General features: G+C 39.5%; 1 protein-coding gene across 7 annotated transcripts in view; it reads right to left on the reverse strand.

Moving 5' to 3' along the window:
* SLC17A1 (solute carrier family 17 member 1) overlaps positions 1-17,852 on the reverse strand; it is a 77,263-nt gene that overhangs the window by 29,357 nt on the left and 30,054 nt on the right. For 3 of the 7 annotated variants that reach the window (XR_003134773.3, XR_004812319.2, XR_003134770.3), the window contains exons 11-13: positions 16,905-16,995; positions 9,436-9,575; positions 1,169-1,278 (exon numbers count right to left, since the gene is read on the reverse strand). Coding sequence is in view for 3 of the 7 variants with exons in the window: in XM_025442646.3 (XP_025298431.1) it covers positions 9,438-9,575; positions 16,905-16,995 (229 nt within the window). In the remaining 4 variants the exon portion in view is untranslated. Of the gene's footprint in view, positions 1-985; positions 1,279-9,435; positions 9,576-16,904; positions 16,996-17,852 lie in introns of those variants that run through there. The other 4 variants (XM_035710599.2, XM_025442636.3, XR_004812320.2 and 1 more) reach the window with 2 other exon arrangements.

The raw sequence follows: 17,852 nt of genomic DNA on the forward strand, positions 1-17,852 counted from the left end.
GAGGAGGATATGGCATCAAGAAAGGATCTCAAGGCAAGCGTGTTTCAAACCTGGGGGAAGAATCTAGTTAGAAAAAAAAAAAAATGGACTCTGCTAAAGAACACACCCAAATGCAGGTTCCTGAGTAGGCTGAGGGTAAGGGAGGGACTTGGACCTGAAGCACAGTTGGGTAGATGGTGAGAGATGTGTGAGGGCCACTCCTGTCCTTTTGCAGCTGGCTGAAGACTGTGTCCTGCCCTCGGGGCACCTCCAACACCTCCCCTGGTTCCTCCCCCCATCCCAATTCATTCATGACACTCCCCTCCACCCCCTTTGACTGTAGGCTCCCGAAGTGCAGGAACCATGACACATATTACTTTGTAAGATCTTTAACACACAAGAACCTCATCTTGGCCAGTGTCAAGATATTTGTGTGTGTGTGTGTGTGTGTGTGTGTGTGTGTATGTGTTCGTTCAATCACTATGTGGCTCAACAAATAGAACAGTCTGTGGTGGTGTGGGGAAGAAATGGGTGCGAAGGTAAGGGATCCAATTTTTCTTTCATTTCCTTTGTTTTCCAGGACACAGAATTATCTAAACCTATGAATTCCCTTCCTCATCCCATCCAGTGTTGAGATCCAGAGACCGAGTCTGTTCTTTCCACTTCTCCAGGAATCACACCGCTAACTCCAGGCTCTCAGCAGCGAAGATCACATCAGGGCACAAAGTCTCTGATTTGTTTCTGAGCCACCCGTGTGGATGTGTATTCCTCTCCTCCTCTCCTTTCCTTCTGTGGACTCTTCTGTTTTTTCCTCATCTGTCACTTCTAATTGCTTCTGAAAATAAGTCTGATTTCTCCCTGGGACTGACTAGTACAGTTTTCCCCAGAATGGGCTTCCTTAAAGTACAGAAATCTCAGATTTTCCATTGAAGCCACACATCTATAACACAGAAGAGTGAAGGCTGAAAGTTGTGGGACAGGTCTTTCGTGAAATCTTAGAATAAGATTTACTTTCTTATGCTTGTTTATTGGTTAACTTTGCAACCATTTATAAAGCCACTGATGAAGAGTGGAAGAGGAATAAACCCACATTTAAAATTCAGAACTGCTACTTGTATGAACAATACATGGTACAAAGGAAATGCGCCCAGGGTGTGTGACAGGATGAGGCTCTGAGGAAGGCACATACCATCTTCTTCCTTGGGACGCTGACTGCCTCTCAGTCTCAGGTACCAGGCTGGCCCCTCTTCCCTTCAATAAGGAGGTCAGTCCCAGGCTCTCTTAGTGTTCTGTTTTAGACTAAGTTTTGTAGAAAAAGAAAAAAGTGCATGCAAATGTCACTGATGAGTCCTTATACCAGGCAGATAGAGGAAAGCTTTAACACAGTTCAAAGGAATAGTCTGGCCAAGTTGATTTTTCTCCATCTGTCTTCCTTGTCTTGGTGACAAGGATAAGCATCCTAGGCATCTGCTACACTTCTTTCCTCCCGACATAAAAATAAATATGACTGTCTGGTGAACAATTCCAACACCGTGCTAGGTCCAGGCACACAATATAAAACCATTCATCATTTGCCCTGTGTCTATGCAGTATCCTCCAACATTGCACATCCTGGGGTTTAGAGCACAAGCTGTTTACCACAGCTGCCCTCTCTAATAAGAAGACATTTTATCTACAACAATAACAAGGCACACTTTTTGTACTTCAGCAAATACCTATTTTTTGTAACTAATTTGTTACTAAGAAAGTGAAGCGAAGACTGATCTGTGCTCCTCCCTCCCCCACACTCTGGTCCTGCTGATAACATCCCGGATCCTTTCAAAGAGCACATTGGTGGAACCTATGCTAACTGGCACAGTGCTCTCTGGCAAACCAGACTGAAACCCAGCCTCACCTGGTTATAAAATCCAGAAAGAGTAAATGCCGAGACACATTCTTCCTTTGCCTAACAGACAGCCTAGAGCTGCAGAGCAGGGCAGGGTGAGGAGTGTCAGAGGCCACGCGAGGTAAGGACAGTTGGTACCCAACATCCTGGCATCACATGCTTAAGTCTGACCAGGGTACAGACGGCATCTGTGCTGGGTGACAGCCCAGCTGGGTGAGGCAGGTGAGGAAGGCCAATGTCCATAAGTACAAGTTAACAAATCCAGGGGAGTTTCACATGGGCCAACCTTCCTGCTTTTTGTAATTCGTCACCTTTTTGACTCTACTAAGCTCTCACTTATCCCCCGTCCCTATTCCCTTGTCCTCCCTTTAAAATGTCCCTCACCTCTGATGAATAAAAATTTGAGTTAGGATCCCTCTAGACTCATTTCCCTATTGCAACAGTACATTACTCATTAAAATCTGTCCTTACCACTTTAAATAGCGTCTAGCTTTGTTTATCTTGGATCTTAGTGTAAGATGTCAGCACCCAAGAGAAATGAGGAGGGTTTCCATGATCTAGGAGGGGTGTCTCAGAGTAGGGTGTTGGAGCATGGGTAAGAAAGCAGGGAAAAATATACCATGAGGAAAAAATGGTCACTTCAATAAGTGGTGCTGAGAAAACTGGATAGTTCCAGGCAAAACAATGAAACTGCACCACTTTCTCGTATCATACACAAAATAAATTTAAAATAGAATAAAGACTTAAATATAAGATCCGAAACCATAAAACTCCTAGAAAAAAGAAAAATAGGCAATAAGCTCTCTGATATTGGTCTTAGCAGTATTTTTTTGGATCCATCTCCCCAGGCAAGGGAAACAAAAGCAAAAATAAATAGGATGACATCAAACTAAAAATCTTTTGCACAGTAAAGGAAACCACTGACATAACAAAAAGGCAACCTACTGAATAGGAGAAGATATTCACAAATGACATATCTGATAAGAAGTTAACACCCAAAATACATGATGAACTCCTACAACTCAACTCAGTAGTTTTTTTTTTTTTTTAAACTACCATTCAGTTAAAAAACAGAGGATTGGAATAGACATTTTTCCAAAGAACACATCCAGATGGCCAACAGACATGTGAAAAGATGCTTAATATCACCATGAAAATACAAATCAAAACTACAGTGAGGTATTACCTCATAACTGTCAAAATGGCTATGATCAAAAAGATAAGGAACAAGTGTTGACAAGAATGTGGATGGGAAAAAACCTTCATGCACTGTTCGTGGGATTGCAGATTGGTGCCACTACTATGGAAAACAGTACAGAAGTTCTTCAGAAAGAACTATCAAATTATGTAAAAAATTTACATGAAAATAAACTACCAACCAACTTATTAGAGTAAAAGTAGAGTGTATGCATTTAAAGCCATAAAGAATAAAGGAATACTAGTGTTATAATGGGTTAACCATTATGTAAGCTTGTTCTGGAAATTCTAAGGGCCATGAGTCAAGAGGGGAAAGAAAGAGATAAGATATCAAAAGAGAGGAAAGAAAATTATTATTATTATTATTTGCAAGTGATACGATTATTTACCTAGAAACCAGAGAATCAATTCCCAAACCACCTTAACAAGATAGGTTGGCCACAGTTACATTTTTCAGTGAAAAAATAAATATATTCAAACAATACCTCCCCTGTATCCCAGCCCAAATGTGTAAGAAAAATACAATAAATGAAAATAATATTCAGGATATATAAGTTAAATTTTATAAGAAATGTATACTAAACACATGAAGCAAATTGGAGCACTGGACTCAAGAAAAACTGAATCCACGTTCAGCATGCAGGGATGGGGTCTTACTATGTTCTCTTAAGGGAGATTGTACTAGTACAGGGATCTTAGTTTCTCCCAAATAGATTTAGTGCAATCTAACGTGATTAAATTACAATGTGGTGCAGCTTAATACTGCAGTTAAATCTTTATTAAAATAGTCCAATGAGGGGTGCCTGGGAGCCTTACTCAGTTTAGCGTCTGCTGTTGGCTCAGTTCATGATCTCAGGGTCTTGGGATAGAGCCCTGCCAGGCTTCCCGCTCAGTGGAGAGCCTGCTTCCCCCCTCCCTCTGCCTCTTCCCCCACTTTTGCTCTATCTCTATCTCAAGTAAATAAATAAAATATTTTTTAAAATAGCCAAAAGATTATAAACTTTCCTGGGATAATAAACAGCTGATATTACACACTATCATCTTCAAAAATAAAGATGATAAAGATTGTCTGATTAGCCTGATACATACGTTAAAAATGTAGACCAATCAATATAGTACATAACAGGTCCCAGCAACAATAGATATTAAACTCTATATTAAGCCCAGGAACATAAATATATTGGCGTTTGTTTTACCAAATGGTATTTTATTTGTTTTAAAGATTTTATTTACTTGAGATAGTGAAAGAGCACACACAAGCAGGGGAGTTGCAAAGGGAGAGAGAGGAGCAGACTCCCCACTGAGCAGGGTGCCCTATAGGGGGCTTGATCCCAGGACCCTGAGATCATGACCTGAGCAGAAGGCAGAAGCTTAACCCACTGAGCCACTCAAGTGCCCTGGAAGGTTGGTATTTTAAATCAGAGGAACAAATGTGAAGTATTCAAAAAAAGATGATGTTGGGGCACCTGGGTGGCTGAGTTGTTGAGCATCTGCCTTTGGCTCAGGTGGTGATCCCAGGGTCCTGGGATCTAGCCGCACATCAGGCTCCCCATAGGGAGCCTGTTTCTCCTTCTGCCTCTTTCTCTGTGTCTCTCACGAATGAATGAATGAATGAATGAATGAATGAATGAATAAATAAATAAAATCTTAAAAAAATATGATGTTGGTAAAACTCATTCACTTGGAAAACAAATCCAAATTCCTACTAAGCTGTTCATTAACCATCTGTAAGTGATGTAAAGACAATAAAGATACCATGAATTTTCATGAACTCCTCTCTCTCCTTTTCTGACCCTGTGGGCTCACAGCTTCTTGATGGTGGCAAGACAAAGGACTGCCCTATTTAATTGGCTGACACAGCCTATTTATAAATCTTGCGGGAGTAAGCAAGTAATACATGCAAGTGTGGAATCACTGTATTGTACACCTGAAACTTCTATAACCTCTGTGTTCACGATACTAGAATTAAAATTTAAAAAAATATAAATAAATGTTAAAAATAAAATAGCAAGCTTGAAGGAGATTAAACTCTGCCAACAGTCCTTGGTAACCTCCTGGCTAATTGGCCAGGTAGCTGTGATAATTTCAGAGGGAGAAGCCACAGGACCCAGTCCACACCTGGGTGCGATGACCCAGTCCACTCTAGGGTGCGCTGGGGAGGAGAACCTTTTCTGTCACTCCCGTGGTTTCCTTCTGTCTCCAGCTTCAGAGAGAGCTGCAGAACTGGACAGTCTATTTCTCTTTACAGGCCCAAACGCATTCACCTAAATCTATCGGTTCAATAAAATCATTTATATCAACAAAATATAACATGCAAAATTTTTAAAGATTGGAGGCCCACGTAACCATACCTTTTCACTTAAAAACCCTCTATTCAAGTTTTGTATTGTTATGTAAACTACTGGACAGCCTTACTGACTGGTTTACCCACAGTAAAGAGATTACTAGAGGAAGCCCTATAGGAAAAATCTTACGGTAGGAATTCCCCACCCCACACCCACCTCTAAAATAGGCAACTGATCAGATGCAGAAAAGCAGGAAAACGAGGGAACTACCTCACACCAGTACATCCAAGGGCTGTTTGCTAAATTCCAGACAAGGAGGATCCAGAGAAAAGGTGACACTGGGGTCAACTCACAACCTCCTCCGGACTCCGGAGCTCCGCTCCTTCCTGTGGGGAAGCAGGAGGGGCCTGCCGCAGGCGGGGGGCTGCAAGGCGTTGCCAGGCACCTAGGGACCCCACAGTTCCTGGCTCTTCGCAATTATGGGGGCCCAAGCCCTTTAGCTTACCTTGGCTCTGGGCCGGAGGAGAGACATGTGACTATGACTCAGCCCTTTCCAATTCCCACCCTCCACCCCAGCTTCTGCAATCAAGATGCAAAGTTGAGATTGACCCATTTTGCAGCAACAACGTGTCAGTCTGTGCCCGGGAAACGCCGCTGATTGTGCAAACTGGGCGCTGCCTACTGGCCCCAGCTCTGAAGATGCAGGCTGTGGAAGAGGCCTCCCATTCTCTTCTCTACCACGGGAGACAGCTCCAGAGAGGCCCCGACACCTGTGCCAGGTCCCCACACCGGCTGTCGCCTGCGCCGAGGTGCGCACGGCGGGTTTCAAGCTCCCAGCCCTACAGAGCCAATCTGATGGAGGATGTAAGGGCGACCACAGTAAACAGGAGGCAAATTGCATCCGTTCGGTGTATGGGCAGTTAGAAGCTCAGGCAGGCTCCTTCCCAGCAGAAGTTACTAGAAAAGTCCAGTGCATGAGATATTTTGGAAGGGAAAAGAAGGCAGCAAAATATTGCATACTAGGGATGCCTGGGTGGCTCCGTGGTTGAACAGGTGGCTCAGTGGTTGGAACGGCTGCCTTTGCCTCAGGTCGTGATCCCCCGGGATCCTGGGATGGAGTCCCACATCCGGCTCCCCGCAGAGAGCCTGCTTCTCCCTCTGCCTGTGTCTCTGCCTCTCTCTGTGTGTCTCTCATGAATAAATACATAAATAAATAAATAAATCTTTAAAAAAATATTGCATGCTCCTGAAAAGTGGACACATTTTCAAAGAAGATTTAATCGGAACGTAGAAGCATAACCAGCTTTAAAATACACCACAAGCCAGAATTAACTAGTGGGGGGCAAGGGGGCAGAAGCAAGAGGGCCACAAAATAGGGAAGATACTGTTTGAAGGGGATATAAAATCAAATGACAGAAAATGAAGTCAGAAGACAGAAATTGTAAGGGTAACAAATACCGTTGGATTAAACTCCTCTCTACAAAGGAGGCAGGTCTCAGAGTGGGTGAAATATTGGTAAGAAACACATATAAAGTGAAATGACTCAGAAAGGTAGAATTTAAAGGTGATGGAACTCTGTTCCAGAATCAGGAGCACATGCACACACACAGAACTAGGAATCATAAAATGGAAAAGGCCAATTTTGCAAAATAAAAATTAGATTTCCAGTTAAGATATATATATCCAAATCTTTTTGATATTGTATAAGATAACCTCAGGGTGTTTAATAGTAACTGCTTGGTGTAAACAGAAATTAATAGAAATTATAATGGAAAACTTAAGTCTAATTTTTAGATTTTAGAAGGTCAATATATAATCCAAATAAGATTTATAAGGTCCAAATAAAGTAATATGATCACTACCATAGTTCTGCCCAACTCTGAACCTTGGCTATAGAGGCCAAATCTTTGCTAATTCTTGTGGAATATTTCCTAGTGCTGTTAGGTGCTTATTCATAAGGACAACCTCATTAATCTCTACGTTAAAATATTTGTATGCCCTCCCATATTTTTCAGCTGCTGGTTATATTTCATTCACTTACACAAAATTTAGTAACTAAGACACATTTAATTCCAGATCCAGAATTTTGTCATTTCTAATCAGCAATCTTGGGTAAATGCATTTTGATGAATTTTTGTGATGCCCCATTATGGAAATTCCTACTCCTGGCAATACAGAGTCAATTTAATTTTTGATTGATATGATCAGATTTCCCTCCATCCATCACTTGGGTCATTCCTTTCAATAAATTTTCCTAACTAGGTATTATTGTTTAACGTGAAAAAGTTTTTTTTCTGGTGTCAGGAATGGTTGGTCAGGCAACTTACTGCATGTGTTTACTGTATGAGACTTTCCATTCAACCCACTTTGGTTTTCTAGGTAAGTGATCATGTCATTCACCCATAATGCTAATTTTACACTTTTCCAGAGTTGATTTTTTGCTTTTTCTCTCTCTACTCCGTCTTCTTTAGTGAAAATTCCACTGCATCTTGCATGGATAAAATACCAACCCATGCACTGACCCAGCGCATTCACCCATAAATCCCACCTTCTCTTGACTCCAATGAATAAATTCTAGGTTATATTCTAGGTCAACCTCTGCTCTGGGCTTGGGTTTCATCCCCTCTGGATGACTCCAATACCTTCATTCAGCACCCGTGCTCTCTCTCCTGCATCAGGAAATTAGTGAATTATACCATCAGCTTACATACTATTGCACCTAATTCTAACACAGGCAACAAACAATCCACATTCCCCTATAGATCCTGTGCCATTTATCTGATCTCTTATTCTTGCCGTCTCCCATCTCCTCAGCTCACACTCCCTCCGTCCCTCCTTCCCTTTGTTCCTTCCTTTCTCCTTCCCTAGAAAACAGAGAGAAAACTGCCCAAAACAAACATGTAACTCAGTGAATTGCTCTTTTAATCACTGCCATGGGCATGAAAAGTAGAATATTTTTAGAACCTCAGAAGTTTTCCATGTGGTCTACCCTAATCATGACATCTTCCAATCTTTGAAAGTAACCACTACTTGGACATTGAGAACCATGTCTTCTCTGCATGGCTCTACAGATTTATCAACCACATATCTGTCCCCCTCCCCCTTCCTGGTGTAGTTTTGCCAGTTTAAAAAAATTTAGTGTTTTTAAGTCTCTTTTTAATCTAGAGGCTCCTGTTCTGTCCTTTTTCTCTTGCTTAATAACTTACTTGTTGAAAAATTTAGGTCCTTTGACCTGTAAAATTCCCACAGTTTAGATTTGCTGATGACATCCTTAGGATTTAGTTCAGTTCAACGTGTTCTGCATTCTGTAGTCTCTGCATTTCTCACAAAACAGTAGCTATCTCTAAAGGCTTGATTGTACTCAGTTGGTGTGTGTAGCAAGACCTGGGTGGTGGTGTGTTTGTGTTCTTTCATCGGGATGTATAAAATGTGTCTGTATCTCTCTGTGTGATGTTAATAGCTATTGATGCATAAAACCTGGATTCTTTCATTCCCTAGAACTTGCAAACTGAGGATATTCTACGTATATCAATTCTTATTTATGTATTAGCTGAAATATTTTATAAGAGACAGGTCTACTTATTTACTCCTGACAGAGTCTAGAGAAGAAAGGCACAATATCAGATTCTCTTCTGAACTTTAACGGACCTTTTGTCTCTGTCATTCATTCTAGTCAGGGTAAAATCCATTGGTAAATTCTCAGACCTTGTGCACTTTAATCCCTTGGTAGCATTTGCCAGGGGTGCTTGGGCCCACCTTTTTCACTTCTCTTCTGAGATGCCACATGCTTTGGCTGTTCTTCCTGCTCCATCGAGGGCCCTTCCCATCCCCTCGAAAGCTTTCCTGTGTCTTTCCAAAAATCTCTATCCCGGCCCCACTCTCTCTCCAGAATCTCAGAGCAGCACCTCCTCTGGGACGCACCCACCTCCCTGTCAGGATCCCAGAGAGTTTCAGACATTCCGTGGCCCCCTTCATCCCCCAAACACAAACTCCTTAGCAGCACCGTGGTTTGCTCAGGGGTCACCCTCAACCCTACCCTCTCTAGCACCCCCAGTTGCAAAATCTGACCTCAGGCTGATCACTTCTTACCTTCAGAGGCGTGTGTGCTCTTGATTGCCTTTAGCCCAGTCCTGAATATCTGCTTTTCCAAATACGAGACAGAAAAGTAGGCATAACACGTCAATGACTGCCATCAGGATGAAAATTTTAAACCAGGCAGATTCCGGATCCTGAGGGATTATAGTGCAAAGTGATTGTAAATTAGCAGTCTTGAGGTACTTTGCAACACTTCCAATATAATATTCAAACTAGTCTAGGCTCACTTAACAGACATGGAAAAATATACTCATAAGGAGAAAAAAAATTGTAATTTCACTCTTCAAGGATAATTACTATTTATCTCTCTACTTTTTAAAAGATTTTATTTATTTATTTATTTATTTATTTATTAGAGAGTGAGCAGGGGAGGAGCAGAGGGAGAGGGACAAGCAGAAGCCCAAGCTGGGATTCAATCTGACCACCCATAGATCATGACCTGAGCCAAAACCAAGTCAGACCTTTAACCGACTGAGTTACCCGGGTGCTCCCTATCTTTCTACTTCTTGATTTATGTCTATGTACATATAACTTTTCTTGTAGAAAAATGATGTAAAACTATGTACTATATACATAGTGCTTAAGCCAAGAATGTATATGCTTTTTATTGAGAAATTTATCATAAACATGTTTGCATATCAAGAAATATTCAACTGTATCATAACCTTTACTGAGTGATTAGTAATCCAGAGTTTAGATTTATAAAATTTATAAAACATCCCTTATTTCTTTATATTTGGTTTTCACTTTTTGCTGCTATAAATCTGAGTATCTCGGTAATTCATTACATACCCATCAATGCTTTTGTTTGTTTGTTTTCATCATTGCTTTTGAATAAAATTTATCAAATACCTTTTCCTTAATTATAACATTTTTTCTTTAAGCCTATTAATCTGATCAGTTTCATTAATAGATTTTATAATATTGAGCCACTTTTACTTTCATAGAAAATGGCTTAGTTCATTATGGTGTCATAGGCATATATTTTAATATGCTGGTGGATTCTATGTACAGGTAATTTATTTCATTTTTGCATCTATATTCAAAGATGACATTGAATTTTAATTATGTTTGAGATTTGTTTTACTATTTTGCCTTTTACCTTTTTTATCAGCCGAGATTAAATTTTGTATAGTTAAATGTATAATGCATTATGATGGGATTTAGGTGTCTGGTGCCAAGCTTTTGAAGGATGCCCAACCCAAAGTTTATATAATTATTAAGTCCTATTTTACTTTAGTATTTTCATAGTTTCCTTTCTTCATTTACATTTTTAATCATCTAGAATTAATTTTGTTGTCAGATATAAGAACAGACTATAATTGTATTTTTCTATAAGCTGGCTTCCCACTATGTTTTTTTTAAAAAAATAAAGCCATTGTCTTTGGCTTGAAATGAAACTTTATCATTTAGAATGTATTTTTTTCAGGACTTGACCAAATCATTATCAGTCTTATTTAAAATATAATTAAGAGTAGGGTTGCTGGGTGGCTCAGTCAGTTAAGCATCTGACTCTTGATTTCTGCTCAGGTCATGATCTCAGCCTCCCGAATGGCTCTGTGCCGGGTGTGGAGCCTGCCCAAGATTCTCTCTCTCCCTCTCCCTCTGCCCCTTCCCACTCTAACTTGCATGCTCTCTCTCTCTCTTTCACTCAAAAAAAATTTAAATTAAAGTCAGCAAAATAAAATATAATTAAGAGTAGACATTTACAAAAAAAAAAAACTATTTGTTTCCTTCAGATGAGACATTGAACATATGTAATTATAGTGATTTCTCTAATTAAAGCATGCCAAGCTTGACAGGTCATTGGCAAACAGAAAGTCAGGAAAAGGACCGAGATGTGCCCAGAAATTTAATGATAGATAATAAAGTTTCAATAATTTTCAGTTAATAGAATTCACTGTGATTTGGACCTGAAGTCCAAAATATGATATGACTCCCTCTTCATGTAGTTTCACTGATTTTGCTTTCATAGGTGTGTGGTTTTCTTCATTTGGTTTTTGCATGATTTTCAGTGTTTTTTTCCCATAGGTACTTTGTAATATTGGTTGATACTGGGCTTTAGGGCAGCCCCGGTGGTGCAGTGGTTTAGCGCCGCCTGCAGCCCAGGGTGTGATCCTGGAGACCCGGTATCGAGTCCCACATTGGGCTCCCTGCATGGGAGCCTGTGTCTTCTCCCTCTGCCTGTGTCTCTGCCTCTCTCTCTCTCTGAATAAATAAATAAAACCTTTAAAAAAAATAGAGTCTCAAAAAAAAAAGATACTGGGCTTTAGACTTTTATACAATATAATATCTAACTTTGAATTCTACCCTCTTCCAGGACAGTCTTTTCTTTGCATATAATGTTATTTTGTTCTTCTGCATTTACATCATATATACCTGTGACTTGCTTTTCTTGACCAATTGCATTTGCTAGCATTTCAGAATGCTGCATAATAAGATAGCATTTAGAAGGGTATGCACATAATGTTATAAATAGCTGTTATGGTTGAATACGTGAACATCTGGTACTTGCATGCAGATCTGATTTGGTAAGCCCTCATAAGGTTTTGGTGTCATTTTGGCCATTTATAGCTGGATACACCAAGACTTAGAGTAAGAAGTGTTTCCAAGTGGCATAGCTTTTAAGTAGCTGAGTTGAGATTTGAATACTCACTGTAGATTTTTTTTTTTCACTGTAGATATTTTTAGGAATATGAATATCTTTGTTTATCCAGTTTTCTCAAACTTTTAGCATAGAGTTGTTCTTAATATTCTTAGCTTTTAATCTATAGTGTCTCTCCAAAAATTTCTCCTTTCTTATTTGGTATTTCCAACATTTGAATCTGTCTCTTGTATCCCACTCCAGAAAGATTGTCTATCTAATTAATCTTTTCAAATTACCAATTTTTTAAAATGTTTTTTTAAATTTTTACTTATTTATGATAGTCACACAGAGAGAGAGAGAGAGAGAGAGAAAGAGAGAGGGGCAGAGACCTAGGCAGAGGGAGAAGCAGGCCCCATGCACCGGGAGCCTGACGCGGAATTCGATCCTGGGTCTCCAGGATGGCGCCCTGGGCCAAAGGCAGGCGCTAAACCGCTGCGCCACCCAGGGATCCCCAAATTACCAATTTTAAGTTTTGTGTTTCTTCTCTACTGTTTTATTAACTGTAGAATTTATTTCTTTTACCCTTATTGCTTTAATCTTTTTTATTATTTGGGTTTGCCCTGTTTTTCCTCCTGAGCTCTAGAGTTGAATGCTTAGCTTATTTATTTTTGATTGGCTTTCTTGTGTTTTCTTTTAGAAATATATCAAGTTATAAATTACCCTAAATGTCCAATATATTTCCACATGTAACAATTTCACTGTCCTTTACTTCTAAGTGTTACTGAATTCTCTTTTTGATGTTCTTTTAAAACTAAAAATTACTTACTGTCATGTTGTTCAGTTTATAAACATATGTGATCTTTTTAGAAATCCTATTGGTAGTAGTTTCTAATGTTATTGCACTTTGGTTTTCTATAGAATATTTAACCTTTGAAGTCTGATTTGCCATCTATTCTCAGTGGAAGAACTGAGCCAAATCACTGAGTTTGACAATACAGGCAACTGACAGTCTAAAATGTTATTTCTTACTTTCAAAATATGAGTGGATTTTTCTATTTATCTATTCTATCTTTGATTTCCATCATAATTTAATTGTGATTGGAGGACATATTTTGTCTAATTACAGCCCTGTTACAATTTCTAGGATTTACATAATGGCACAGTATATAGTCAATTTTTGTAAATGTTCAAGGACATTTATATACCTTGAAAGGACTGAGGATTCTGTAGTTGTTCAGTGTGGCATTCCATATATGTCAGTTAGGCCAAGTATGTTAATTGTGTTGTTCAACTCTTTTATATTTTTACAGATTCTTTTTCTCCTTGCTGCAATAATTACTATAAGTGGTATATTAAAATTTCTCACTGTAGCTATCTTTGTATCTTTTAAAGGCAGAGATTTGGTTTTTTGGTTACACTATGGTGCACAGCAGGTTGGCTAGGAGCTATGCTTTACATCTCTTCATCCCCAGATCCAGGATGGTAGAGATACAGCCACCACTCTGATTGTTACCAGTCACTGTGTCAGAGAGAGAGAATGGCCTTCTGATTCTTAACACTTCTTTTCAGAATTAACATACATAACTTCTTCTCATACATCATTGGCCAAAATAACTTGCACAAATACATTTAACTTCATGGAAGTGGGAAAATGCCAAGAGAAGAACCAGAAAAAAAAATTATTGTTGCAATAATTAGCTCCTAGTCTACTCTTTTCATCACCAAATATTTGATTCACTCACTTTACTCCACACAGAACACACTAATCAGAGCAGACCACTCCAAAAGCCTACCAGTCCCTACATTCACTTTAGGACCTGATCAAAGAACACTCAAGCGCACACCGAGAGGTTGCTCTCAAAATGTCCACCTAGCAGAGTGCCAGCGTTACTGTAAACCAGTAGCTACTGTTTGTCTCCTAATCTTATTTTTATGAAAGGAAGTATTTATGACGGCTGATGGATGGTTGTGTTGCACTTTGCACCCGATGCCACAACTAGGTGGGACTCTGGGTTTATCTTGCCTCCTTTCCGGAGAAAGTGAAATTTTTACACTTGTGCAAAGGAGAATGAACTGAATGTTTTGGTGACTGGAAGAGTGAACCCATGTGACATTTTTGGTCCTCCTTCCTGGTACACGATACAACTGTACTTCACAGCCCCCGTGAAGTCAAAGTTAGTCGGGTTTGATTTGGACAATGATGTAAAGCATGTGCTTGGTTATCCTTTGTTGTGTGCAGGAGATTGCACTTGAAGAAAACTATTTCTGGTGATGGTTGGGTGGGTGAGGCCTCTCCTCCCAAGTGGTATTTTTGCTTCCAGATTCATCTGCGACTCTAGCAAATCATAACCCCCTTAAGTAAAGTTGGATATTTTCTGGTCTGCCCAGATGACTCAAAGCAGCCTGTAAGGACTGCTTTATTTCTGTTCACCTTTACTCCTTCCATGCAACACTTGGAAGGTCTCAGACTCAAATAAGAATTAGTTTATCAGGGTCCTCATCCTTGGTACTCAAAAGTAACCAAAAAATCTGTTTTCCTCATCCCAGTACAAAATACCCTGTAGTCCTTGGCTTAATTCTTTCAGTTCCTGACTTCTTCCAGATGTTGCCTGTTAAAGTTTTCCATGTCCCGGGTTCTCTGAGGCTCTTCTCTGAAGACTTTATATTTTCCCAACCTTTTAAATTGCCAGGGGTGGCTCAGCGGGTTGGTGCCTGCCTTGGGCCCAGGGCATGATCCTGGAGTCCCGGGATCGGGTCCTGCATCGGGCTCCTTGCATGTAGCCTGCTTCTCCCTCTGCCTGTGTCTCTGCCTCTCATGAATAAATAAATAAAATCTTTAAAAAAATAAAAATAAATTGCCTTTACTAAGAGAATCAACCCAAATTACTTACTGTCTTTAATGGAATCAGAAATCTCACTAATTAGCTATATTTCATCTGAAATTTTTTATTTCAGTTTTTATATTTTTAATTGCCAGGGGTTAGATTTAGTTCTTTGTCAAATCTTGTGCTTATTTATATTTTCAATGCTCTCTTTTGCTTCTTTATACATATGCATTGATTTCCAGTGTCTCTGAGGGCCTGATTCCAAGGTTATTTTTTATCCTTCTTTCACAAGACACCTTATTTCTTTACATGTTTGGTGATTTTTGATTGATTATAAAATCATTTTCAATAAACCCTAACACATGAGAAAATCATGGAGTATGAATTGAGTGCATTTCTCCAAAAAAATTTTACTTGCTTCCACCAGGCATCTGGGGACTACTTGAAATTCAATGCTTGGCTTATGGCATTTGAAACAGAGTTTGAATTTGGGCCTCAAACCCTTGTGAAAATTAGTTTATTGTTCCAGATGTCCAGAGGAGTCTTTATTCAGTTTTTCCGTTCCCTTTGAAGCTGAGCCTGAGAAACAAGTTTCCTTACTGGACAGAGACATCTGGGCAGACACAACTTTGAACTGTTAAGAAGCCATTGTTTCCTCCCACCTTTTGGAAGTCAGCAGAGAAGTTAAGTTAGCTCACCTAACAACTTTTGGAGGTCCACTCAGCATATCCAAGTGAGTTAAATGGAAGAACAGGCTGAGTGGGCTCTATACTCAGGGAGAAAACAGCTTGGTTTCCTGGAATTCTGTTTTTCTATTGAGACCACTTTTCTGACCAAGGAGTTTCCATAGTGCTATTTCCTGCCTTTCTGATACCATAAGTACATAGATCATGATGGTAGAGAGTTCTTCTTTTTGGGAAATTTGACTATGGTGAATGCAAACCATCTCTCCTTGGTCCATGTCATGGGATAACATGACACCTTAGGATTCTACTACTTCTCACCTTAGGATTTTCCTCCAAATAAACCAAGCTTGTATATAAGCCATATGGTACTAGTAATGTGAAGGTATAGTTCTTTGTGATTATAGATTTATGCCAGTGCTTCCAGTCTGACTTTTTTTTAAAGAATGGTTTTGGGATAGTCTCTCTTATTCTTGGTTCGTTCATCATAGCTGAAGCTACAGATCAACCATCAAGGGTTCCTGAACCAAGGCAACCCAAAGCTTCAGTGGGCATTGACCTCTCTGGGATCAAGTTCTTCCTTCGTTTTTCTTTTTTTTTTTTTAAAGATTTTATTTATTTATTCATGAGACACACACACACACACACACAGAGAGAGAGAGAGAGAGAGAGAGAGAGAGAGGCAGAGACACAGGCAGAAGGAGAAGCAGGCTCCATGCAGGGAGCCTAATGTGGGACTCAATTCTGGGTCTCCAGGATCATGCCCTGGGCTGAAGGCAGCACTGAACTGCTGAGCCAACTGGGTTGCCCCCTTCATTTTTCATCTCTGAAATTTTTTCTCTTACATCTTTTTTTCAAGATCAGGTATGCATTGAAAATGATTATTTAAATTTCATAGAGCATTTTAGCATTCTTAAGAAGATTTCAGGTAACCTTGTCCCCCACACTTATAGAAACACAAGTTGGCCTTTATAGAGGGAATTCTTTTGATCTCTAATTCTATTTGCTCCTGATTTTTCATTCCTTTTCTAACAAAACTGAATCTTGTTATTTATATTGCCATTCACCCAGCCAAATTCCTGTTTGGATACAGCCACACATTCATTGTTAAAAATCACACAGGTCTATTTCTGTTCCCATGACCAATGACTAAGATGTTCCCAGCACAACTAATTGACATCCAATGAGAAAGAAATCATATTATATATAGATTCAGAGGGATGCCTGATCTGACCAAGTTTAATGTGAGAGAAATGTCATTACTCACCTCCTACTGATGTCACTTCCACAATTGTTTGCGTATATATTACCTTCTTTCTCTGTATAAGATATGAGAAAAGTAACCACCCATATCTGGATGCTCCTTACCTGATTAAGGATCACTCCACACAGAGTAGAAGAAATTAGTCTTCCTATCATCCCAATTACAGCTGTAACTCCTTTAAGGAATCCGTAAAAACTATGTAAAAAAGACAGATGTAAAGTCATACAAATGCTACAGGAGAATTTAACCTAATGAAATGAGAAGTAAGAGAGATATATTTTGATTTCCTGAATTTTTCATTCCTGTTTTTCAAATTTCATTAAAATATCAAAAAAACTATGTGGATATAACTAACTTTCTGGTTGCAGTACAAAGTCAGGAAGGTTGGCTTTCACAGTAAAAACTATTAAGAGATTGAGAAAGTGAGCAAGATTAGAAAATCTCTAAATACAATTGAGAAATTCCGAAAGTGATGCTTATTGGTGATGGGAACTGATTTAAGGTTAACACAAAATCAAAGGACTCTGTTCACCTGGTCTATGCCCACGGTCCCAGAGCTACTGGCCCCAGCGATTGCTCCCAATGTTCAGATGAGGAAGCTAGAAGCTTGGTTTCCAAGCAACTGTGCTTGGCTAGTCCTGGGTACCCAAACCCAGTTAAGCAGAAAGTGAACTACAAAAGCAGGGAAGTCACAGAGAATGATTGATAGAGTAGGGGTCAAATCCATCAGTCATCAAGAACGAGGAAGTGCCTTTTGGAGAGCAGAATCAGTTGGTCTTACTAAGAAAGTAGTTCTCTCCAGGGTGGGGAATATTTGCCTTTCCTGTTCAATAAATTTCACCATTAAAAGTTCTATGTTTTCTTTTATTCTGTTTTGTGAGAGTAAGGGTTTTCTGGTTGTTTTGTTCTGTGCATTTTATTTCCTAGGTCTATTTTATTCCTATTCTGCTATTGAACATGGGAGGGAATATACAGTTTATCTATTAGTTTCTCTGTCCCTTAATCAGAGGGGCATGACACATGGGATGAGAGTCCTTGCATGTTGGGCTGTA

This window comes from Canis lupus, chromosome 35 (genome assembly GCF_003254725.2).
Source record: "Canis lupus dingo isolate Sandy chromosome 35, ASM325472v2, whole genome shotgun sequence".
NCBI lineage: Eukaryota > Metazoa > Chordata > Mammalia > Carnivora > Canidae > Canis > Canis lupus.